Here is a 23,448-nt window from a genome sequence, read left to right on the forward strand (position 1 = left end):
AAAGGGACTGGCGAAGAGTTGACTAAAGAATGCTGTATATCAAGCCAAGGTCTGTCAAATAAGTGAACAAGAAGGTGCGACGGTCCGAAGTGCGAACCTGTCTCGTTACACCGTGCGTCTCGGCACGTAGGGACGCACTTTAAAACAGCTAGAAGACAGAGCGCAAGATTCAGTCGTAATCACACAGCGTCAGTCTTTTTTTTTTTTTTTTTTTTTTTTTCCAGATTGCTGCATGTTATACTTTGCTATGCAATTCGTGAGCTCTATACGCCCTTATAGCCACTTAAGAAGCCGACTTCAGAAGCTCAATCTTGAGCAGCGAGCAACTGTTTCATGTCTACAACTTGCTGAGCATACACGTAAGGATGTCTGGGCCAACACTGCAGGTCCACACTCTGCCAGTCGCAACGCCCATCCCAATTCTGTTCCCGCACACTGCAGAGCGTGACGGTCGATACTCTGACGGTATCCACAACAAGTTCCTGCCGCCATACTTAATCCATATGCTATCAGAGCTAAGGCTCGTGCCTAGATACTGAGGAAGTGCAGGTTCCACGACGGCTATCTCGCTGGAAGTTCCCGGGCCATGTATAGCAATAGAGCCTATCTCAGAATGAAGAAAGGAGCTGGTGGGATCGAAGGATAGATGGTAGAGAGCCTTGCCGATGTTAAGCGTCTGCAGACACGCCCCGCTGCTCGCATCCCACACCTTGACTGTGTTGTCATCTGACGCTGACGCCAGCTTGCTCGAGTCGTGCGAGAAGGCTACAGACCTGACATAGCTGCTATGGCCCTCAAGCGTCTGCAGACACGCCCCGCTGCTCGCATCCCACACCTTGATCGTGTTGTCGTCTGACGCCGACGCCAGCTTGCTCGAGTCGTGCGAGAAGGCTACAGAGGTGACAGTGCTGCTATGGCCCTCAAGCGTCTGCAGACACGCCCCGCTGCTCGCATCCCACACCTTGACCGTCCTGTCCCATGACGCCGACGCCAGCTTGCTCGAGTCGTGCGAGAAGGCTACAGAGGTGACAGTGCTGCTATGGCCCTCAAGCGTCTGCAGGCACGCCCCGCTGCTCGCATCCCACACCTTGACCGTCTTGTCGTATGACGCCGACGCCAGCTTGCTCGAGTCGTGCGAGAAGGCTACAGAGGTGACAGTGCTGCTATGGCCCTCGAGCGTCTGCAGGCACGCCCCGCTGCTCGCATCCCACACCTTGACGGTCCGGTCGCCTGACGCCGACGCCAGCTTGCTCGAGTCGTGCGAGAAGGCTACAGAGGTGACAGTGCTGCTATGGCCCTCGAGCGTCTGCAGACACGCCCCGCTGCTCGCATCCCACACCTTGATCGTGTTGTCGTCTGACGCCGACGCCAGCTTGCTCGAGTCGTGCGAGAAGGCTACAGAGGTGACAGTGCTGCTATGGCCCTCAAGCGTCTGCAGACACGCCCCGCTGCTCGCATCCCACACCTTGACCGTCCTGTCGTATGACGCTGACGCTAGCTTGCTCGAGTCGTGCGAGAAGGCTACAGAGGTGACAGTGCTGCTATGGCCCTCGAGCGTCTGCAGGCACGCCCCGCTGCTCGCATCCCACACCTTGATCGTGTTGTCGTCTGACGCTGACGCCAGCTTGCTTGAGTTGTGCGAGAAGGCTACAGAGTTGACCCAGTCGCTATGGCCCTCGAGCGTCTGCAGACACGCCCCGCTGCTCGCATCCCACACCTTGACCGTCCAGTCGCCTGACACCGACGCCAGCTTGCTCGAGTCGTGCGAGAAGGCTACAGAGTTGACAGTGCTGCTATGGCCCTCGAGCGTCTGCAGGCACGCCCCGCTGCTCGCATCCCACACCTTGACTGTGTTGTCGTATGACGCTGACGCTAGCTTGCTCGAGTCGTGCGAGAAGGCTACAGAGGTGACAGTGCTGCTATGGCCCTCGAGCGTCTGCAGGCACGCCCCGCTGCTCGCATCCCACACCTTGATCGTGTTGTCGTCTGACGCTGACGCCAGCTTGCTCGAGTCGTGCGAGAAGGCTACAGACCTGACAATGCTGCTATGGCCCTCGAGCGTCTGCAGACACGCCCCGCTGCTCGCATCCCACACCTTGACCGTCCTGTCCCATGACGCCGACGCCAGCTTGCTCGAGTCGTGCGAGAAGGCTACAGAGTTGACTTCGCTGCTATGGCCCTCAAGCGTCTGCAGACAAGCACTCCAGCCAGCGCTCATTGCTGGCTTGATAGTGATTCCTTTTGGCTCTTTGTCCTGGAACAACCTTCTAGTCACACTCTCTGTCGGACTGAATAGCAGAGCAGATACGTATGTTTGTAGAGGGTAGCTCTCAATAACTCCGTTGTGGTACATGACAAATCGGCTGGCATCCTTAGTAAGCTTAGTAAGCTCACTCGTATCCTGCATCTCCTGAAATAGTCAGCATGTATTGTAGGAGGATCATACAGCTGTATCGTCTTCGTAAATCGTACCTGAACAAGAGAGCATAGCTTTGCCATCGAAATCACCCCCTTTCCTATGCTTTTGCACAGGCTGAGACCTTCCAGCCAGTAGAGATATTGTGTCCTCAAAAACTCATCAATGACATCAGTGACTTTCAGGTCACCAACACTGTATGCCCAAGACTTAGGTTTCGAGTCGTACAGGTGATCGATCCAGTAAACGCACGAGTAGCGTGAGGCTGCAAGCGGATCTGGCTCTGGCGGTTGAACATCTTTGATAGCAACACCTAACGCTTCCAGGCTGTACATATCCCTTTGCAATGTCTGGGACAGGATCGCGAGCGACCTGGAGAAGATCACGTGATGGGTGGCTTCAGCGCCCCGTGGAAAGACCTCGTTATATGCACTTGCAAAGAGAAAGTCCTTTGCAGACTGATGCACAAAGTAGATCGTGTCTTCTCGCAAAGTGAGAAACGATCCACAGAGGCCGATGATCTCTCGCACCTCTGCTTCGTCGGTTAGATCTTCGAGCGGCTCAGCAAGGGCCACTAGCTCCTGCAGCGTGATTGGCCGGTACACGAGCGCGGCTGAAGCCAGCACCTGCTTGCAGACTGTAGCGTCATCCGACACGCTGATCTGCTGCATCATCCGCTCGTAAAGCGCCTTTAGGCCAGGCGGGAAAGTGTCCAGTTTCTTCAGCACGTTCCGTCTCGCTGTTGCTCGAAGCTCCTGACACACCAACGCCACCCACAGGAAGGTGCCATCTGCGTTTGCCGTCAGCCTCTCCAAGACCGTGTCTTGCATCTGCTGGTCGTAGTTCTTCTGCTGTGCCAGCTGAGTCACCTTGTGCTGGACGAACACGTCGACAGCTGCAGATACATGCTCTGCGTTCATCTCAAGGCTCAGCCCGGCCTTGTGCCCAGCTTGCTCTAGCTGCTCTTCGATCTCTGGCCAGTTGCGGCTCGACACGACCCACTTGACATGGGAAGAGGCAGAAGACTGCTTTGCGATGAAGTGAAGCAGCCTCGGCAACTCAGTGACACACTCGTCCAGCGCATCGACGATCAGGTATGTAGTTCTCAGCTGAGTGTCTTGTAGCACGTCCATGAAGATCTCCGTCAAGGCGACCCAGGCATTTGCATCCTCAAACAAGGCTTTGCCTGCATGATCGTACTTCTTACAGATATGCGATACAAGTGACGGTTGCTGGTGTATAAGCATATACAGCAAGCCCCGTAGCACGGCTGTAGCGCTGTTAATGCGCGGGTCTGTCGCCTGGCAAAAGAAGTACGACAGCAGGGTGGACCTTGGCATCGAGTTGTGCAGCTCGTCAATGATGCCACACAGAAGCATCGTCTTTCCTTTGCCAGGGTCGCCTTTGACCCACAGCAGTCGGCTATCCGAGCGCTGTTGCCATTGCTGAAAAGTCCGATTGGCAAACACCCAGCGGTAGGAGTCTGCGAGAAGACCGCCTTTGGTATCCTCGATGCGCTTCTTGTCGTTCCGAGGATCTGTCTGGTGTATGTCTCGAAGGCACTTGTCCTGCTTTTCGGCCTCGTCTGTGACTCGTTTCATCGCTTCAGCTGGACTCTCGCCGTCGAACGGCGACAGACTAACTCCCAAGATTCCCATCAGAGAGTATGCGCGGTCAGTCGGAATCTTCGTTACCCGGTGTTCGTTCCATAAGATTCTCGTGTTCACACTGAAGTCGGACAACGGTTCGCCCTGCAACGCTGAGCAAGGAATGCCTGTAACTTCACGCACTTCTTTTGCCAGCGAAAACTTGTCGCCAAGTTTGGCACCTTCCTTAGAGAAGAACTCTACCGTGGATGGGGCGAGCAGCTCCTGCAGCGTCCATCCGCGGGTAAACCATCTGCTTTCTTTGAACGTGAACTCAGGCGTCTGCTTGCTGAGCACAACATCGCTGCTAACTGCAGTGCGTGCTACATGGCGCGTATAGAAGTAGCGATGCATCACGCTGCTGTGCCATCTTGACAGTGTATAGAGAATAGACAGTGTCCAGATCCAAAGAAACCATCGTGAGTTGTAGTAGCCTGGCGTAACCGGTAGAGGCTGAGTAGAAACATCAGACAGATATACATAACACCGAGCTGCATTGCGGTACCAGTGAAACATCGACCTGATAGAGAAGGCGAGCTCAGCCTTGTTAGCCTTGTCGATGCAGCACGTGTCGATCCAGAAGTACTGGAGATCGTCGCGCTGTGCCTGTTTTCCACAGAAGAGGATCTTCTTGTGGCCTGGCTTGTTCTTGCCGTGGCCTGTTTGGAGGTCTGCGAAGGTCACCTCCTCCGCATCCGCTCCCCACGTGTGTGACAGTATAGCATAAGGCGGTATCGCGCGATCGTCAAAGCTTACAATGCGCACCTCGCCTTGTTCGTCGTAGTGTAGAAGACGCATCGATTGGTGTGGTTGCGTAGCAGAAGCATGCGGTGAGGAGACGCGAGAGGTTTGACGCGGCAGCCTGGTAGGACGAGAGCGCGGCGGCTCGTCTCTACGACGAGCTTCCGGAGGAGGTACGAATGGCCACAAAGCCCAGGGTAGCTACACGTTTGAAGCAGCGATATTAAAGTTGCAGGCTGGAGCTGCTGTGTTGTACCATGTTCTGAGTTCTGCGGGATGCTCGAGAGGTCTTGAGGCGGGGGCTGATTGCGCTCATGCAGGCGCGGCACAGCCCCGACGACTCGCATCTTCGCATCTTCGCGATGACCACGCCCTCATTGCGACGTACTTCTCATTATCTGCCACCTACAGACTATACGAACCCTCTTTGTTACAGTCGCGATGTAGCCGGCTGCGCACGGCGGTGAGCGCGTTGAGCGCGTTGAGACGTCTGCGGGCAGCGCGGCTCAGCGCTGTGGTTGATGATGCCACGACGCAGCAACTAGGCTGACGCATCCTTCGCAGACACAGACAGAAAGCCGCCGGCCTGCGCCACAGCTCGTCTCAGCAACCAATCTGCAGTGGGTATAGCGCCAAATACAGTACGATATCTTACAGCCGTTGCCTGCGCGCTAATGCAGCCTGCCGCGTAGCAAGCGAGACTAGCGCGTTCCAAGCCGTCGGGTCGCAATCTGCGATCTTCGTTGCCGACCGGCGAAACTGCCGAACTGCACACTTTCCTAGTCAAGAGAGCTTCTAGGGCTAGGAGATGCAAACTTCCTTGACTGCACTTCCTATTAGAGCCTCCGATTCTTGCTTAGATCTCCCGGGTCGCGAACGGACAGGGGGGTATTGACTAAAGGTTGATTGACGGCACTAACGAAACAATAGATAGCAAGGCTAACATCATGGCAATCCGCGCCGGAGACCGATGTGCCAATAGAGATGTGACTGCATAGCATTATCGCGCTAACTACAGGTCTGCATGATTGCGGACGAAAGATGGCGAAGGTCCGAAGTTCGATCCTGTCCCGTTACACCGTGCGTCCCGGCACGTAGGGATTGACATTACAGCATGACCTTCAGAACACCACGTTGATAGAGAGATCCTGCACCCTTTGCCACGATCAATATTCCATCAACAGATATTCACCATGGTGCGAAACCCTTACCAGAAGTTCCTGGTTCATGCCACGCTACACCTTAAGTCGAGCCGGCATACATGGAGCTCGAGAGAGCGTCAAGATACGATTGTTGTGGTGTACCATACGGAGCCCACAGTCCGGGAATATTATGCCAACAACGATGGGGAAATCCCAACTCTGAATTCATTTTTCCCACGCCATCCATACTCAAAAGAGGACGCTGTTGAGGCCAGGTCTCATGCAGTCAAGCCTAGAGACCTTGCCGCAGTACATGTCCCGCCTATTGCGCCAACTGCTCGACCTGGTGCGCTACGCATCATTATCATGAGGCCTCAGGTCGATCCCCAGGTCGATCCCCAGGTCGAGCCCCAGGTCGAGCTCCCTGAGACCCCGTCGCCCGCAGATGACACTGAAGGTAGCCCACCGTACGCGCACTGGCCTGCTTATCCGTGGAACCAAGAACCTGTTCTACCGGATACTGGTGCAAGGGATGTGTCTGTCGAGAAACAAATCAGGTTCCTGGCAACAGACCCCCACCTTTCAGAGAACGAAACACACTGGCACGGTACAAAGTACCTTGGTCATGGAGCATCGGCCGCAGTGGGTCTGTGGTGCGAGGTAGACCAGCACGGAAACGTAATCGAAAGAATGGTTGTCAAGGAAAACGCCACTGTTGAGCGAGACGTATGGCGCGACCCCAAGAATTGGCGAGATCGCCTCCCAAGGGAGATCGCAGTCGTTCGACGTATCGCAGCTCGACGAGCAGCGGAGCCTGATGCGTGTCAGCACATCGTTAGGTATCGGGGTCATCGTATGCTCATGTCGAAGCGCCGGTTTCGTCTCTACACGGACTTTTCATCAGGCGGTGATATGTCCAGAGCTATGACACCTTATGTCGATAAATGGAACCCAATCAAACCTCCAGAAACTCCTAGAGACAATGGTGAAGATAAGGCTAAAGGAAAGGATATAGAAAAGCCTAGGCCCTACTTGCCGGAGGGTTTCATCTGGCACACGATCAAGGCGCTCGCGACTGCATGCCTTCTTCTGCAGAACGGCACGTTAGGCAATGAATACCTGGAAAACTGGAAACCAATCGTACATCTAGACATTCAGCCCTTCAACATCCTCCTTGATGTGCAGAGCAAGAAGCGCAAAGCCCTTGCAGACGATGAACAAGATCCGCCTTCCGCGGGTCCCAGTAAGAGACGTAAGGGTGCTGCTAGTCCAACCGAGGACGAGGCAAGCAGTAGAGCAACAGACCCCAGCGCAACTACTCCCGCTTCTCAGGATCAGCAAATCGTAGTCCAACTTACAGACTTCGGTCAATCCTTCTTCGAGCTGGATTTCAGTCAATGTCCAGAGCTAGATGAGAACCCCCATGACTTCCTGCTACCTTCTCCTGACTTTCGATATGCTCCTGTAAGTAAATTCCTTATGCTGTCGCCCGCATGGTGCAATTACTGACCACTTGCAGGAACACCACCACTACGACAGTGGGTTTCCCTCCCGACTCAACGAGTCAACGGACGTCTGGGGAATTGGCCGCGTAGCCTGGTTCCTCATTGTCAACCGCAACAGTTGGAACTATGGCCCTGTGCGCGAGGGCGGTCCCATCCTCCATGGCAAGGGCTGCGCACTGCCGCTCTCTGCGTTTCAGACAGAAAACACGGCGTCTGAAGATCGTTACGATCAAGAGGTGCTAGTAGGGACCGCAGAATGGGCGGCGTCGAACAATTACAGCGAGGAGCTGAAAGCCTTGGTGAGGAGCTGCTTGAAGTACTATCAAGAGCATCGGCCGTCGCTGCAGGTCATCTTGTCTGATGTGAACAAACATCTTCAAGCGAATCCTCACTTGGCGGAAGCCATGGATGTCGGCAGCACAGAGCTAGCCATACCAGATAACGCTGGATGGCAAATTGGTGCGCCTTTGGTTGTTCAACCGCCATCCTAAATAGGTGTATTTCCGGGCTGTAGTGCTACTTGACCACTTTTTGCGTTTGCAACAGGGCCTTGATGCGAGGAACGTGGTATGTCTTACACATACTTTACTTGATTACTGCTTTTGTTTAGTGTATCTTGTTTCTGCAAATCATAGACCAAATCCGCTCACAACGCTCCCGTAAATCCGTGCCTGATCCCATAGAGCTTAACAAAGACAGAAACCTTTACGGCCACACATGATCCTGCTTTGTCCGGCCTCCAGCCCAAATTCAGTGACAAGCTTGTCAAAGAACTAGGTCCCATTGTCAATCACCATCCATTGTCCCATCGTCCACCATGGCACACGACCCAACAAAGCGGGCGCGAGTACATCTACCCCGGCCCAAACATGCTCCTCAATTTATCCCATCGACTGCATTCGTACCATCCACTTGGTCCATACCCTCAGTCCTACTCACCCACTCCAGCAAACAACCAGCTCACTAACCCACCATGGCCAAGAAGAAAGGAGCCCTATACAAAGCCGCGCGCTACTACTACATGGGTGCCTACCGTCTGCGTATGAAGGAACTCCGAGACACCTGGTCGACCGGTAAGTCCCTCTTCACTCTCTTCCTCGTATCACCACAGTAATGTTGCTACAGCTGAGAGAGATGCCACGCTGCACTGGATGTGGACGCATGTGGCCACACAGGCGGAGCGGGATGAATGTGAACAGCTGTTCAGGAGTAAGAGTGGAGAGAACACGTTCAACGCGGATGATGCGAGGATCCCGGCGGAGCATAGGGCGGCGGGGGATCCGGCGCCGGCTGCGATTCCCGGACCTGCGGCTGTTCCTGGACCTGCGGTGCTTGTAACTACGGTTTCTGTTGCTGCAGTGACTGCTCCTACCGCCCCGCCTGCTCCGCCTAAAACCCGCGTGTTCTCCCACATGCCGCCATTGAAGAACATCAGCATGGAGCTACCAGCCTTCGATCCCGACGAGGGACCGCTCAGCACAGATGGGAAACGCAAGCTTATAGACGCTGGATTGGCCGACCCCGATAAAGAGCCAGAAGCTAAGAGATGGCATGGAACTCACTTCCTGGGCCAGGGCGCAACAGGCATCTGTATGCACTGGGTACGAACGGACGAGAACAACAACATCGACCAAGTAAGTGTGCTACTTCCACCTTCCAATGATATCTTCTGACATCCCTGACAGAGACTCGCGGTCCGAGACATCGCGACCATGCATCAAGACCAGTGGATCAACCCCATTAAATGGCGTGACCAGCTGCCCACCGAGATCGCCGTACTCAGACGCCTGAACGAGCAGCAAGGTTACAACCATAACCTGCACCGCTACTACGGCCACCGCATCGATGGCTGGAAGCGCCGTTACCGCGTCTACAACGAAGTCTGCGATCTCGGCAACCTCTCTGGCGCTCTGGAGTACTACTCGCGTGCCTGGCGCCGCCGCCACACGCAGCACCGCTGGCTGATGGCCCATCCTGAGATCGGCAATGCACGAGATCTCGGCCGGAGAGGCAGTGCTGTGCAGGTGAAGCGTGATGTGCGCGACGCGAGGGCTAGGGTGTGGGCCGAGTACCTCGATGCCAAAGAAGAGAATCCCGAAAGCCATAAGGACGTTCATTTTGATGATCTCACCGACCTCGAGGACTGTGCGAAGGAGGAGATCAGCGACGACCTCCCCGAAGTCATCCCAGAGGCGTTTCTGTGGCAGGTGTTCGGCCAGTTAGCGGGTGCGGCACTGCTTATGCATCGAGGCGCCGACCCGCTCGTTGGCGAGAAGGAGTGGAAGGAGATTGTGCACCGAGACATCCATCTCGGCAACATCTTTGTCAAGCCGAGCAAAGAGGGCGCGTACGGCTCGGAGCGCAAGCCCGACCCGCGAAAGCCCGAGGACGGCATTGCGAAGTTCGCCAAAACAGAGGTAAGCTCATGATTCATTGGAGTAGGTATCCCAAGTACTAACAGAAACAGTACCCCGACATTGTTCTCGCGGACTTCGACACCGCGTTCTGGGACCTTCAGAACGACGACGACGAGTACCAGGATAACCCGCTGCACTACATGTGCAGCGACTCCACCCCCGAGCTCGCCGCCCGCTATCCCCCCGTGAGTCCCTTCCCATCTCTCCATCCCCAGAGATCCCACCAACCCCCCTTTCCCCACGTACTAACCGCCCCAGGAAACCTCCTGGGCCTTCCAAACCCACTCCCACACCCTCACCAAGCAAACCAGCGCCACAGACATATGGTCCATTGGCCAGATAATGTGGAACCTGCTGCTCAACCTGCCAACCTACACGGCCTTCACGGCGCCCTTCTTCGACCACGCGAGCGAGCACACGGGGCTGCGGCAAGCGCGGCGCCTCAACGACGGCCAGCCGTACACACGGACCCAGCTCAACCGGTTCCTGCTCACGGGGCACCGCCCGTTCGAGGCGCCAATGGCGTATTCCAAGCTGTTGCGCTCGACGGTGAGGGCGTGTTTGCAGTATATGCCGGCGGACAGGGTGGGCGTGAGGGAGTTGAAGAAGATTACGGAGATGGCGAGGGCGAAGGCGCTGGCTGAGGAGGGGGAGGGCGCGTTGTGGGTTGGTGTGGATGGGGGGATGGAGCGGTATAGGGTTGGGGCGGCGTTTGTGGGGGCTACTTAGTGAGTGTGGGTGGGCTGGATTTGTTGTAGTGTATGTATCGTATGTATGATGGTTATTCGACCAATTCTCGAACTAGAATTTTCAGTTTATCCCCTACATCCGTGTGTCTCTGTGAGACTATCGCTGTAAGACTCGTTGCTGTATCAGTTTCCGCTGTATGCATTGTCGCTGCAACGTTTGCCGCCGTAAGGATTGCCGCCGCCAGACCTGTCACTGTGGAACAATCGCTGTCTGGTTTGCCGCTGGTTGACTTGTCATTGTCAAAATTATTGCTGTACGGTTTGCCGCTGTAAGGCTTGTGGCTACAGCTCTTGTCATCTCACCTTTGTCTTATCTTTGTCACCCCTTTGCTTCCGCCACAATATGCCACCAAGCTCTTTCATGACCATTCAACCCCTTCGAATTCATTCAGGCCTGCCTTTGAGCACACCTTTGTCGTCTGAAAAGCCAAAACCTCCAAATATGCCACACCGCAGTACAAAACAAACGCAGATCGCTGTCGTACATTGTTCAGAACCCAGATTTCCCTTACCATCGCCAGCAATACCTAATACGATCAGTCACGATGGTCAAGAATCCCCCGTTCGAGGTCGAAAGGACCTACTTCAACCGCGACGCCAAACCATGGATCGATGCGAACCGCACATGGAGCAAAGGTCAGCACCGCTCTCCCCTTTCAAACAAACGTGACACTGACACCCCCCAGCCCAGGTTGAGCTCACTCTGGACACGCTGTGGTGGGATGCCAACATCAGGGCGCTGTATTCTGCGCACAAGATCGGTGCGAATGCGAATGCGCTGGCGGGCTTTGTGCCGGACCAGGTGCAGATTCCGCTGCATCCATATCGGGTTGCGGATAAGGCGGCGGCGAAGCGGACGAAGCTGAGGCCGAGGGAGAGAGATGCAAATGGTGCACTGATGGCGGCTCCGCCTGTGGCTCCGCCTCTTCCTGTTGTTCCTGTGGCTCCAGCAGCTCCTGCGGCTCCTACGGCTCCTACTACTCCCCCTACTCCTCATACCCCTCAAGCTCCTGCTCCTCCCGCTCCTCCTGCGGTCTCTCCTATGACTCCTCCTGGAGCTCCGTCGATTCCAGGTATCAGAGTGACTTCACCAACCCAAGCGCCCTCTACTGGATCTACTCCGCCACGCTCAAACACCCCAAGCGCAACAGCTCCCGCGGCTCAAGCACCAGTCGTAGAGCCAGCCGTAGTACCAGCTATTCCAGACTCTCTGTATCACTTTGACTTTTGGCCCGCCCAACCGTGGGACCATGATCCGGACGTCAGCGAAGTTCCACCTAGTGAAAACATCAGGAAGAAGCACGACGACCAGGGACTCATGCAGACTGCAATCGATAACTTCATGAATAGCAAGACACTGATGGCTGGAGTAGACGAGTCGACCTGGACTGCCGGCAAGTATCTTGCCAGCGGGTCGTACGGGGCCGCGGGGTTGTGGTGCAGGGTTGACGAGAACAACAACATCGTACAGGTAAGTGCAGAGGCTTCTCTCATGAAGAACCACTCAAAACGTGTGTCTGACTTTCTTTCACAGCGTATGGTCGTCAAGGACTGTCCCCAAACCAGGACGACGTACAGCACTCCCAGGGAGTGGTACGATCAGCTGCCGAGGGAGATAGCATTGCATCGGCGAATCGATAGGAAGAGGAAGCGAGACGAGACGAATGACAAGGGTTTTACCAATGTCGTGGAGCACTTTGGGTATCGTCTGATGATGCGTAGGCGGAGATATCGCCTGTACCTGAAATACTACGCAGGCAGTGATCTTGGTGAGCTTGTCACCGACAGATTCAATATTTGGGGACTTGCTCGCTTGGAAGATCTGAGGACCTTGTCACTAGAGCAGTTGGAGGACATGCCCATAGTCCCGGAAGCCTTGATCTGGTACGTCATCATGAACTGTGCGTCAGGCTACCTCATCCTGCAGCACGGCACGACAAGTCGCACCGAAACCGACCCGGACTGGAGACCCATCATGCACTTGGACCTCAACATAAGCAACGCCTTCATTGACCCTCATCCTGACGGGAAGTCTGCGGATATCGTTATTGCTGACTTGGGCATGGGCTTCATTGAGCGCGACGCACCACCCGTTCCAGAAGGTTACGAACCGTTGCGGTCTGACAACCCCTACGAATGGACATGGAATGAAAGGCACTTCTGCCATCCACCCGAGCACCAGTTCATGTGGGGTAGTCCACCAACCAAGCTCAGCGAGAAGTCGGACGTGTGGAGGCTCGGCTCGTTGATCTGGGAGATGATAACCAACAGCCGCGACTCGGACCACCCGATGCGAGAAGACGCCACTTTCCGAGACGACGCGGGCAATGGATTTTATGGGAAGCAGAGTGTGACGCTGGAATCAAACACGAGGGACCTGGATGCCGACTCGATGTTTCCAACGCCATGGAGGTTCTATCCGTCCGCGGAAAGGTACAGCCCCGAGTTGAAGCAGCTGGTAAGAGACTGTCTGCACTGGTATCCTGACTCTCGGAAGACTTTCAGTGAGCTACACGACATCGCTACGACTGAGATCTTGAAACACAGCGCGTCGTTCGACCGCGACGTGAATGCTGAACTCCTGCCAAAATATGATGATTTCGCGATTGGCAAGAGACATAAGAGACGGAGGTAGATTACTCAACTTTATAATGTAGCACTGTGTCATTACTTGTCTAATATTGAGGTCGTGTGAAGATTTACGGCGAGGCATGCAGTCTGCCCAGCTTGCGCCTCCCTTTCCGTGATATCAGTCTTGTTATGAAAGTCCGAGAATTGAAGCGCAGTTTGCTGGGCGGATAAGCAACCTGTTGTAACCCAGCCGCTGTGCTGCGGATGCTGTGCATTGTGGTGTTATTGCGAGGGTGCTGGGGCTGTGCGGCGGGGGTTGGGCGCCTAAAATCTTGAGGTTGTGGCGGGGGCTGGCGGCCGACTGCTTTTTCTGCAAAGACGTGGTCTACAACAACATCTACGCGCATACATCTTAACCAGACAGGTTAGATCAACGACATATATTCTCATCAGGGTGTCTTGAACTTCGCAAATCACGACTGTGCGGAAAACACTGGATCCTCTCGCCTACTGATCAGCGCCTTCAGGTCTGAGAGATCAGGACGCTCATACAGTAGCAGCATCTTGGAACGGTAAACCACTGAAAAGTGGCTTCTCCGATCCCAAAATCGTAAATTTTTCAATCACAGTCACCATGCGTTGAAAAGGTCGGTCACGAGAATAGAAGAAATGAGGAAGCACGCTGAGACGTCCAAACGATATGCCAGAGATCATGGGATAAGGTTTTCATATGTATCTCGAGCATTCTCATCTTCAGCAAAGCCCTGTACGGAACTTACGTTTTGATGGTCCTCCCAATTATGGCGAAAGAGCTATGTGATGGCTGGAGCTGCCATGCCGTTGTAATCCGAGGGTAAGGCCATGAGGACCAACCTAGCCTACCAGCCTCGTGGTGTGATACTTACATGCTGGTGTGTGAGCAGTATTGCCGATCGTTCTAATGCCTTGTGTGCCTCGGTATGGTGCCAAACATATGTAGCAGAACTCAAAGCGACACGGTGATCGATAGCCTAATCGCTGGTCAGTAAAACCTCAAGCAAGCGCTGATCAGTTGCCCTACATGTCATATGGTCGCAGCCCGATGTCTTCTGTATATTGGCTCCACATCCAGGACATTCCTTGGATATCTTGTTCACCTCGGCGGAGCTTGCTGCTTCATGCTCTCGCTTCACTCGCAGCTCCTCCTCGCGTTCTGCTACTTCCGTTTCCAGACGCTCCTTGTACTGGGTGCAGGTCTCATCTGTGTGGAACGGCACTTCGCATATAGTACACATGCGATGGTTGCATTCAGCGCAACGGAATATGTACCCCTCAGTGCCGGTATCATGAACTTGGCCGGAGCTGCATCCTTCGGCCTGGCAGTATCGGAAGTCTGGATCGTTGCTGAGAATGTTTCTTATGGAGAGCTCATCAAACCTACTCAGACATCAATATGTTAGTTCCCTCGAGGCCTGGTGCTACTAATTACCTGGCGAAGACATCATCTGGAGCAAGCCGCTTGACATCATCATGCGTGACGGTGTTGTTGCAGCCAGCGACAGGACATTCGAGGCGCTCCCAAGATTTGTATTCCATTTGCTGCCTGAGCCATTCCAGGAAGCACTCGTGACAGACCTCTGGCGCATGTGTGCATGCTGAAAGTGCGGAAAGGTCTTTCGCCATGATTGGTTCTGCACAAATAGAACAATCTATTTCCTCTGGCACAATAGTTGATGTTGGTTTCTCTGGTCGGAGATCTGTCGCTTTAGCTGGCGTACTCGTTGTCAGACTCACTATATCTCGCCAACCTTTGAGCTCGTTCGATGACTTTGGTGGGTTACCTTTACGTCGACTTGATACAGAGTCGTGCGTAGGCTGAAGATTTTCAGCTGTTTCTCGCGCTGTCAAAGCTCGTGGCTTTTTCTGTGGCCTTGGAGACTTGTGAGGACCCGTCTCTCTCTTGCTATGGGCCTTTGTGGTACGTTTGCTGCGACAGCCCGAGCAGTTTGTCCACCATTTGTCTTTTGTTTTCATTCGGTCCACCGCAGTGTTGAGAATCATCTGGCAAGATTTGCATTGAGGTGACGCGTTGTCATTGAGCGGAGGTAGCGTCGCCTCGGAGGAAGGTTCCTGGGCCATCTTGCAAAGATCCTGAGCTATCACGAGCGCGCACAGGGCAAGAGTTTGGAATCTCTCCTGTTTATCAAGTACCCAAACAACGAACCTAGGATGCTCGCCTCAATTGAAGCAGCAAGAACGTTGTCATTCAGATCATCGGTTGAGATTGGGCAGGTGTTTGAAAGAATCTCGGAAGCGTCGATTCGAGTTATTCGAGCTGGGGCAGAATTAGCGCAGTCGGGCAAGGTGAGAGTGAAACACTTCCAGGCACCCGCAATTTCACTCTCTTTCTCTCTCTCAATATCGCATTCTGGTGTATATTGCTCTATACTACTCATCCTTACTATCTTCAACATACTAACGGTGTATTGTCGAATATCCTTCGTCTGTGGATATTTAGGTACCTCTCCAGACGTCTGTCATGTTCTCAGCTGTGGGTGTCCATAGACTCACTGCGTCAGCTACTCGGTCTTCGGTCTTAGATGGCCTCATCACATAAGCTCTTGGGCAATGTGCTGTTACCAACGAAGGAGTACCTAACTGATAAACACAGCTGGGTAGTCAAAGGCGCATTTGTCTTAGTCTATACATATATAATTCCATTAGAAAGCTGTGGGCTCAAGCTCAAGTAAGCCCGTTGTACTGCGGATCGAAACCCGGTAGATGGCATTGAAATCAAAAACTACGCTCTGAAGATTTGATTGTGGGGTGTGTCATCTCTATCTCTGCACGACATATATGTATTGTTTCGAGAACTTGTGGACACAAGGAGCGGGGTGATACAGCATCGATGTCTCTCTTATGTCGGTATGATCCAGCTCACTTACTGACAGTATCTATTTTGGCAGTTCTCGGCGTAATCTCTCCTCAAATGTACAAGAATGAAGCAACATCGATGCGTCACATGTTTCGACATCGTCTCCCAATGAAAACTGCACCTTGACCCGACTATTAAAATGGATCAGCCCTGCTCTGCCATTCGTGAAGCCTTTGGTATTTGGAAAACGTCGGGAGCTTCGCTGAAAAGGATATGTTGGTGGTGTAACGAATCAAACGGTTGTTTCTTCGCTTTCGCGACACGAGTACCAACTGTATCCATGTCGTACACCATCTATTCGGCCACTGCTCGGCATGGTAGTGACCAGTAATGGGGATTGAGACTGAGTTAGTCGCGGCTTTTTGGCCAATCGTCTCGAGTTCCATTCGCCATGTGCTCGCGCATGTCGCCGTTTCAAATCGCGCACAAGCCTCAGGCAACGCCAAGTGCCTCAAGTTGTCACTGAGACCCCGATGAGACTTGGCTGGTGCTTAAGTAGAGCCGCATTGAGCCTCCTTCGATTCTAGATGGCTGGAGTGGAGCTCCGCGTGGCAACTTGGCTCCTAGCCGTCTCGAACGAGTGGGACGGGCCGGGGCGACCCAGACTCTAACATGCCTGCTCCAGCCTCGTGCTGTACATACACTTTCAAAAATGTTATCCATGAAGAATGTGAGAATGATCGATCAGATAAACTGTTATTGAATATCTATAGTTCTGCAAACTGAGAGGCCTGGTCTTACTAAAACTCCATATCCTAACATCGCTGAAAATCGCACCGACAAAGAAAAGTAAATCATGTGGATGACGAATAATTGTTCTGTCTCTCCTAGGGTATCTTTCAGACCTCGGTGATGGCAACGAGTGTCACCTTAGGCGCACTGTCGTCCTCATCTGCAACCTCAACCTCGGCGCGCTTGGTCTTCTTGCCACCGGCGGGTGCGCCATTGGCGGCGGAATTCTGGGGCACGTTGACGCCGGGGCTGACAACAAGACCAACACCAGCGCCCTCTGAGCCCATCTCGATCTTGGGCGAGTTCTTCATTGCCTCCTTTGCGTAACCGAGAGCCGCGTTGAAGCCCTGCAGGTCGCGCTTGATCCACTGCATGGCGTCCTCGACAGCAGCCATCTGGTTGGCAGCAGGTGTGGGATCGCGCTTTCCGAGAAGCTGGTCGACCGCACGGCGGAGGTTGATTGATCGTTTGGCAGCTGGTTTCTCTTCAGCGGGCTTTTCTCCCTCTTTTGCCGGCTGGGCCGCGGGAGCAGCTGCCGGCTGTGCTTGCTGACCTTCGCCGCTCTTAGCAGCTGCTCCTGAAGCGAGCGTTGCCATCAGCTCCGAGGCTGATTCTTTGGATCCTAGCGAGATCTCTCCATCACCGACTACCAGCGCAGGAGAATAGGCGCCAAGATTGATGTTGAGTGGGGCGGCTGAGACGGAGACGGCTGCGAGAACAGCGAGGAGGACTTGTTGAGGAAGCATATTGAAGGTGTTGTTGGAGGATTAGGTTTTTGGGTAGCGATGGTTGGTTTGGTATAACGTGATTGGATCGAAGATCTTGAAAGGTCGCAAGCGACTGTTATGGATGAATAGATGATTAGAAGTGAATGGAGTGACCGGACTGAAGAATTGAGGAAGTGCATTCTTCGAGATTTTATATACATTTGAACATGTATACGAAGCCTTGATCTGTGCAGTGGGCCAGCCCGACCCCGCCAAGACCGTGCGGCTGTTTTGGGGTGAAGTTGAAACCGAATGCCAAGAGCCTCAAGACCATGCAAGCATACGACAGGGGATGCCTCTGTCCCCTCAAGCTTCCAACGCCGTCTGAAGTATGCTTGAAACTTGGTGATGCGGTGCCAAGCAATGATAAGCGTGGAGTCCATGTTGAGGTGCAGCGGAGCGCATGCGATATCCCACAAGGGTGGAGACCACATCCGTCTGCCGCATCATGGGAGAACGACGACGGGTTTGTTGAACGGCTTCAGGTCCTCTGTGGACAAGATCTTGCACGCAGACTGAATTGCTCGGAGGTAATTGTTGTCCGTATAGTTGTCCGTAGAGGACCGTCATAGAATCGCACTCTCGATTCATCGCATCGGCGAACTGTGTGTTCTGCAGTGATAGATGCCATGCAATGCTAAGCTCTGTACGTGCTACGATCACATCTGCAGGGCAAGGCTTGACTTCCAAGGCTGTAGTTGTCCCGCTAGGCTGGCATTGCCAAGCTCACAGCAACCAGGTGCGACGACAGCTTTTGCCATTGGACAAACTCAGCGTCGTTCAGAGTCTGTTGGGTAGAAAACAGATACCTCCTTGGCAACGGACGGTTCTCCGCAACGTTCGTGTGGGGATGGATGTTCTGAATGGCGAAGCTTCTGTTGTAACAAACGATGTGATGGTTAAGTGGGGTTTCAGAAGCTTAGGTGAGGTACGAGCTGGGGAGGTGGCTCTGTAATTGCTGCGCGATGTTTGAGGTTGGTACTGCGCTAGGCAATCAGGACGAATCAGATAGGACCAACCCGATCAGGACGATAGCTCGAACGCAGATGCGACAGCACAGCCTTGGCGGGTTAAACTGCGTGCTCGCAGTCGGTGGGTGCATCCTTTGTGGGATCAGCACCGTGCATTATTGGCGATGCTTGTTGCTGAATGGCAGGTGCGAGCACGGGTGGCTGAAGCCTGACGCACGTCTCACCGGTACCAACTTCACGAACATCATAGAACGGCTGGCGAAGTAGGCTTCCCCGCAATCTCAAGTAAGAGAACAGTCTCAAGTACATTGCACCGGCGGTGTTGAAGTTGACAAAATGTTATGGTGGAACGGTGATTGGGCATTAGAGTGTGGAGGGGTCGAAAATGAACCACAAGCGCGGTTCGCCACTGCACGGCACTCATCATCAGCGACGACCGGTCGTGACTTGGCAATAGCATGCTATTTACGGTGCCTTTGAATGCGTGTTTTGACGCAATAAGACCGAGCGGCAATACGACACTCGATTGACCTATATCCGGCTTCCGGCAATCAGAGACACCTCCAATTCCTTTGATCGTGGTCGGAGAGTTGGTGCAAGACGACAAAAAGTAAGCGGTACCAAGCACTGTCACCGATAGGGTTCATCTGGCATCTCTTGGAAGACGTTGAGATCCACTGCCCAGCTGTCTCACAAGCTTGATCGGCTCCCAAGAAGTCAGGCACTCTTGGTACGGGGCAGACAGCTCCTGGTGCCGGTATTCACAAGCCTCCGAGCCCGACGACCAGGATAGCCAAGGCTGTCGCAGCATGTTCTTGGCTTCATGGGCAAGCTGAGGACAAGCTAGAAGAGCAATCAGGCTTGCGTATGCTGTTACGGCAGTATTCTATGCTCATTAACGTCTTGAAGATCTCAATCGAGGCCTTGTTTGGAGAAGAGTGCTCGTGTGCCTCGATCGATTCACGTCCGACCAGCCACTTGGCATAATGCAGCATCAGACAACAACGATGAATAGTCATATCGAGTCTTTCTTATTGGACCATGTACGCCTGAACGGAGTTATTTGGTAGTATCTCTGCGACTGATTAGCTGCGAATGTGATAGTTAAGACCCTACAAAAGTGCCAAGTGGCTGGTCGGACACGCCTGTGTGCAGTACTTTATGGTCTGGACTTTTTTCTTGTGTGCGACTGGCGTTGGATTATGCGTAACAGTCTTTGCAAATCATATCTCAAAGACACTTTTTGGAAGAGCTTCAGGGTTATTGCAGCTTGTATAAGCTCGGCGAAGTTGACTGAGTCGCTGAGAGCGGCTTCTTCGTCCATGCGTTCCACGGCCCCACTATGCAGATTTTTTACAGCCGTACGCCTATTTGTCTGGAGTCCATTCCTAGCAGAGCAGACACCTATGGCATATAAAGGTTTGTGTCTTTCATGCAAGTGTGACGCTTCAGCACTTTTTGACAATTGGTACATATAATGTGCGGTAGAGGAGATTTTCATCAGCCAATCAGAAGGCGTCAACGGTTCGATGGTGTAGTTGGTTATCACGTCAGTCTAACAACGTTAGTTCACTGAAGGTCTCCAGTTCAAGTCTGGGTCGAATCATTTTTTGCCGAAGTCTTGGGGTTGTACAGTGACATGGTTTTTGCCTAAAAGATCGTGAGTCGCATCAAGCTTCAGCAGAATTAGATCAGAGACGATAACCAACCAATATCGTGTATTGTGTATCGTTTATCTTTGATGTGTAATGCCTGAATATGTGTGAGCTCTCATGAAAGATCCAACTCTTGGGTAACGAGTTGTGTTTTGCAGCTACGGGGGATGATGAGATGTGAGAAGGTCCAGGTTCCTAATTCACACCAAGCCAACGATCACGAACTGCTTTGATATGTGATCGTGTTGATTGAGACTACGCGTATTCTGTACCAGGCCTACATGACCCAGTATCCACTTGTCATGTACTGACCTCAGTGGAGGGCAAACATCCACGTTATTTAGATCAAGTGCATGATGCGACATTGCCAGCTCCGCCATTAGCACTGTTAGAGTTATTCCCACCAGTAGCTGCACTTCCTGCTTGATTATTGCCTTGCGCCGCTGCTGTACTAGCTTGGATACTCGCACTGCACTGGTCTACGACAAGGTAAGTTGAAGTCATACACTTCTGGTTGTTACGTACCTTTCTGGGTCGAGCATTGAGCCACACTCAAGTTTGCGTCCCCTCCGTTTGCAGCGTTCGCGCAAGCGTTGAATTGTTGGTCACAGCTTCGTGCCAATGCAGCCCCAATATTCACAAATCCATCGCCCTTCACTTGGAACGGCCGGTCAGGGTTGCCAGAGTCTTCGACAGGCGTAGCTGCGATGCCGCCGAGGGCGCCGGTGAAGGTCTGGGCATTGCCTGCCTGACGACGCACAGGGGCGCCAAAGGCCACAACGATGAGAGCGAAAGTAATGATTGTGTGCTTCATCTTGAAAAGGAAACTAATTGAGTAGATGTTGGAGATGTTGGGGTATAAAACTTCTAAGATGAAAGATAGAGAACAAAGCGAGTGACCAGACTCTGAGAGAATATATGTTGGTGGATGAAAGACGACGAGAGACAATACAGCGCCTCACTCATGCGACGCTGACATACTTATACTCGCCCCAAGTCCGTACTCCGTACACAATGCGGGGAACCTGCTCAACGGCGGCTGATCGTACACTCCTTCATCTAGACTGTCGCGACGTACGTCCACTGCAGGGGGCGTTGCCTTCCTCCGCCACTTCTAGCCTATCAGATTGAGTGACAGATCGAAACATTCGAGTGAAAAGGCCTTAAATCTAGATAATTTCGAGCGCAGGCCTGGCGTTGATGCCGCTCATGCATGGGTTGCGCCGTTATCTGTCAGAGACCATTTGGTGCCGGCGTGTACATCTCGAACCAAACACAACTCGAGCTGGGCCTAGGTAATTTTGTAGAAATGCGACTGGCACAGGTAACCGTCAAACTTGTCCAGTAGCATTGCTTAATTCAATCATTAGTTAATTGTGTACAACGAACGAAGACGATGTCTCCAAGCGGCCGTCCAGCGAGTGTGCCATCGTCAAGTATCCAACAGCATTGATGGCGCTAACTAACGGCGATCGTACGCGACCTGAAGCGTTGTGCGTGGGAGAAGGCTGCGTCATCCCTAAACTCCCGCTTTCCATCAACGGAGCTAGTTTTGTTCCCCTGCGTTGCGACGCTCGAACATACAGTACCTACTTACCTAGTGAAGGATGGATGGCGATGGCTGTCTGGTTTGGGTGGTCTCATTCCAACGACCCCACCTTGAGCAACTTCCGAGGTCCAGCGTTGCCAATACAATATGACAGACGACCTTAGGTATATCATCTTGGATTTATAAGATATCACTATAGTGACCAGAACTTCCTCAAATATTCCTCAACAGATATTGGTTTGACCTGAGGCACCAAATCATTGTGTACGGGTTCCACGACCCCATTCCCCACCTGGTCTAGCGCGTGCACAGTCTCAACCTGGAGCCAAAACTTGTTCGGCCAGTCCACCGTTTCCTTCGCCGCCTCCTCTACAATCTGCTCATAGGGACGATAAGTAACCTCCATCTTCTGTCCTCGCACTTTCTCGATAATTCTGACAACCTCGTCCATTCGAATTGTGTCGGCTACGAAGTTGAGCTCCTGTTTCCAGGCGCCATTCGGCAACGGGCACCCTGCAGCGGTAAAGCGGCCGACATCACTGATCTCAGTGAGCGAAAGGCGTGGGATGTTGCCTTCAGGAGATAAAGGGATTCTGGCCTTCATGTTTTTCATATCCCAAACGACAGGCCACTCGGAAGCAATGCCGTGGACAGCCTCTTCTTCATTGTGTGGGGCGCCGAAACCGAGATAATTCATGAAGAGGCCAATGTGAAATCCGGTGGTATCGAGACCCGCTCGCGTATACGCCCATCATCTCCGCTGTCGTCACCGTTGCACGGATGTTGGCGTTGTACACAACAAGACTGCGTGACCAAGGTCATGGAGACAGAGGGACACCCCCGCCAGGACGCCAAAGAGTTCGCTACAAGCCATTTCAAACTATTCAAAGAAAGCACCAAACGTTTCATGACGTTGACCAGCTACGGCGGCATGCCCAGTCTGATGGATTGGGGCTTGCGATTGCGCATGTATGACATGAAGATCCGTCGTCTTCCTCCTACACGTAAAATAATAGCAAATCTTGCCCTTGAGATAGGCAAAATTGAGATTTCTGAGACCTGGATTACCCGCTTTCTCCACCAACACGGCGGCCTCATTCTCAGCCGCTGGAATGCCCCCATGGACGCCAATCGCCACGCCGCTGATTCTTATTAAAAGTACAGCGAGTACTTTGACGTAATGGCCCAGAAAACAGAGGAGTGAGATGTGGCGCCGGAGCACACATACAATATGAATGAGAAGGCCTTCATGGCTGGACTTGTTGGCAGGCAGGAAAGAGTGTTCAGTAAAGCCTCATACAGGCGTAAGCACGCTCGTCAGTCATCTCACGATGGCAGTCGTGAGTGGATTACCCTTGTAGCCTGTATTTGTGCCGACGGGACAGCTCTCCCACCCAGCCTCATATACGCTGCTGACTCCAAGAACATTCAGAGCATCTGATTAAGCGATGTGGAGAGCTGAAGCACTCCGTCTATACTAATGTTACTTCCTCCGGCTAGTCAAACGACGACGCCGGGCTTAAGTAGCTTGGGCAGGTGTTCAATCCCCAGACACTGCGTAAGGCACACAACCAATAGCGCTTACTTATATTGGGTGGCCACAGCTCACATATAACGATGGCTTTCATCAAGTATTGCATCAAGTATCGTATACTGTTGGCCATATATCCATC

At 53.1% G+C, this 23,448-nt stretch overlaps 9 protein-coding genes and 1 non-coding gene across 10 annotated transcripts; 5 read left to right on the forward strand and 5 right to left on the reverse strand.

Moving 5' to 3' along the window:
* Positions 1 to 124: 124 nt before the first annotated feature.
* Positions 125 to 4,860, reverse strand: C7974DRAFT_455331 (WD40-repeat-containing domain protein; the record flags this gene model as incomplete). Its single annotated transcript, XM_046145960.1, has 2 exons — positions 125 to 2,410; positions 2,473 to 4,860. The coding sequence occupies 2 exons, from the start codon at positions 4,858 to 4,860 to the stop codon at positions 338 to 340; spliced, it is 4,461 nt and encodes a 1,486-aa protein (XP_045996114.1). The 3' UTR covers positions 125 to 337.
* An 892-nt stretch (positions 4,861 to 5,752) lies between these two features.
* Positions 5,753 to 8,018, forward strand: C7974DRAFT_199073 (kinase-like domain-containing protein). The gene is made up of 2 exons (XM_046136740.1): positions 5,753 to 7,409; positions 7,465 to 8,018. The coding sequence occupies exons 1-2, from the start codon at positions 5,997 to 5,999 to the stop codon at positions 7,939 to 7,941; spliced, it is 1,890 nt and encodes a 629-aa protein (XP_045996115.1). The 5' UTR covers positions 5,753 to 5,996; the 3' UTR covers positions 7,942 to 8,018.
* A 405-nt stretch (positions 8,019 to 8,423) lies between these two features.
* C7974DRAFT_413860 (kinase-like domain-containing protein) lies at positions 8,424 to 10,596 on the forward strand (the record flags this gene model as incomplete). Its single annotated transcript, XM_046143764.1, has 5 exons — positions 8,424 to 8,523; positions 8,576 to 9,084; positions 9,136 to 9,867; positions 9,918 to 10,052; positions 10,126 to 10,596. The coding sequence occupies 5 exons, from the start codon at positions 8,424 to 8,426 to the stop codon at positions 10,594 to 10,596; spliced, it is 1,947 nt and encodes a 648-aa protein (XP_045996116.1).
* On the forward strand, positions 10,589 to 11,540 carry C7974DRAFT_395878 (uncharacterized protein). Its single transcript, XM_046142020.1, has 3 exons — positions 10,589 to 10,846; positions 10,920 to 11,143; positions 11,201 to 11,540. Exons 1-3 carry the CDS (start codon positions 10,629 to 10,631, stop codon positions 11,284 to 11,286), a joined length of 528 nt encoding a protein of 175 aa, XP_045996117.1. The 5' UTR covers positions 10,589 to 10,628; the 3' UTR covers positions 11,287 to 11,540.
* Positions 11,541 to 11,598: 58 nt separating this feature from the next.
* Positions 11,599 to 13,469, forward strand: C7974DRAFT_395879 (uncharacterized protein). Its single transcript, XM_046142021.1, has one exon. It carries the CDS (start codon positions 11,659 to 11,661, stop codon positions 13,249 to 13,251), a length of 1,593 nt encoding a protein of 530 aa, XP_045996118.1. The 5' UTR covers positions 11,599 to 11,658; the 3' UTR covers positions 13,252 to 13,469.
* Positions 13,470 to 14,060: 591 nt separating this feature from the next.
* On the reverse strand, positions 14,061 to 15,305 carry C7974DRAFT_434463 (uncharacterized protein; the record flags this gene model as incomplete). The annotated part of the gene is made up of 3 exons (XM_046144991.1): positions 14,061 to 14,197; positions 14,248 to 14,603; positions 14,656 to 15,305. The coding sequence occupies 3 exons, from the start codon at positions 15,303 to 15,305 to the stop codon at positions 14,061 to 14,063; spliced, it is 1,143 nt and encodes a 380-aa protein (XP_045996119.1).
* A 1,474-nt stretch (positions 15,306 to 16,779) lies between these two features.
* On the reverse strand, positions 16,780 to 17,907 carry C7974DRAFT_199120 (uncharacterized protein). Its single transcript, XM_046136742.1, has one exon. The coding sequence runs from the start codon at positions 17,577 to 17,579 to the stop codon at positions 16,941 to 16,943; it is 639 nt and encodes a 212-aa protein (XP_045996120.1). The 5' UTR covers positions 17,580 to 17,907; the 3' UTR covers positions 16,780 to 16,940.
* A 2,187-nt stretch (positions 17,908 to 20,094) lies between these two features.
* On the forward strand, positions 20,095 to 20,177 carry C7974DRAFT_t80. Its single transcript has one exon. It is a non-coding gene; the product is annotated as a tRNA-Val (tRNA).
* Positions 20,178 to 20,435: 258 nt separating this feature from the next.
* C7974DRAFT_337197 (uncharacterized protein) lies at positions 20,436 to 21,374 on the reverse strand. Its single transcript, XM_046139208.1, has 2 exons — positions 20,752 to 21,374; positions 20,436 to 20,705 (listed from the first exon to the last, which is right to left on the reverse strand). Exons 1-2 carry the CDS (start codon positions 21,038 to 21,040, stop codon positions 20,572 to 20,574), a joined length of 423 nt encoding a protein of 140 aa, XP_045996121.1. The 5' UTR covers positions 21,041 to 21,374; the 3' UTR covers positions 20,436 to 20,571.
* Positions 21,375 to 21,968: 594 nt separating this feature from the next.
* C7974DRAFT_455338 (uncharacterized protein) lies at positions 21,969 to 22,584 on the reverse strand (the record flags this gene model as incomplete). Its single annotated transcript, XM_046145961.1, has 1 exon — positions 21,969 to 22,584. Exon 1 carries the CDS (start codon positions 22,470 to 22,472, stop codon positions 21,969 to 21,971), a length of 504 nt encoding a protein of 167 aa, XP_045996122.1. The 5' UTR covers positions 22,473 to 22,584.
* Positions 22,585 to 23,448: the final 864 nt, after the last annotated feature.

Source organism: Boeremia exigua (assembly GCF_020726555.1).
Source record: "Boeremia exigua strain MPI-SDFR-AT-0100 chromosome Unknown C7974scaffold_7, whole genome shotgun sequence".
Taxonomy (NCBI): domain Eukaryota; kingdom Fungi; phylum Ascomycota; class Dothideomycetes; order Pleosporales; family Didymellaceae; genus Boeremia; species Boeremia exigua.

Excerpts from the sequence above, each read along its gene's own strand:
- C7974DRAFT_199073 (XM_046136740.1), top strand. The coding sequence starts at position 5,997 with ATGGTGCGAAACCCTTACCAGAAGTTCCTGGTTCATGCCACGCTACAC. Across the intron at positions 7,410-7,464 it reads CTGACTTTCGATATGCTCCT|GAACACCACCACTACGACAG; the intron begins GTAAGTAAATTC and ends GACCACTTGCAG.
- C7974DRAFT_395878 (XM_046142020.1), top strand. The coding sequence starts at position 10,629 with ATGTATCGTATGTATGATGGTTATTCGACCAATTCTCGAACTAGAATT. Across the intron at positions 10,847-10,919 it reads TCTGGTTTGCCGCTGGTTGA|CTTTGTCTTATCTTTGTCAC; the intron begins CTTGTCATTGTC and ends TTGTCATCTCAC. Across the intron at positions 11,144-11,200 it reads CTTACCATCGCCAGCAATAC|TTCAACCGCGACGCCAAACC; the intron begins CTAATACGATCA and ends GAAAGGACCTAC.
- C7974DRAFT_395879 (XM_046142021.1), top strand. The coding sequence starts at position 11,659 with ATGACTCCTCCTGGAGCTCCGTCGATTCCAGGTATCAGAGTGACTTCA.
- C7974DRAFT_199120 (XM_046136742.1), bottom strand. The coding sequence starts at position 17,579 with ATGCTTCCTCAACAAGTCCTCCTCGCTGTTCTCGCAGCCGTCTCCGTC.
- C7974DRAFT_337197 (XM_046139208.1), bottom strand. The coding sequence starts at position 21,040 with ATGAAGCACACAATCATTACTTTCGCTCTCATCGTTGTGGCCTTTGGC. Across the intron at positions 20,706-20,751 it reads TCAATGCTCGACCCAGAAAG|ACCAGTGCAGTGCGAGTATC; the intron begins GTACGTAACAAC and ends ACCTTGTCGTAG.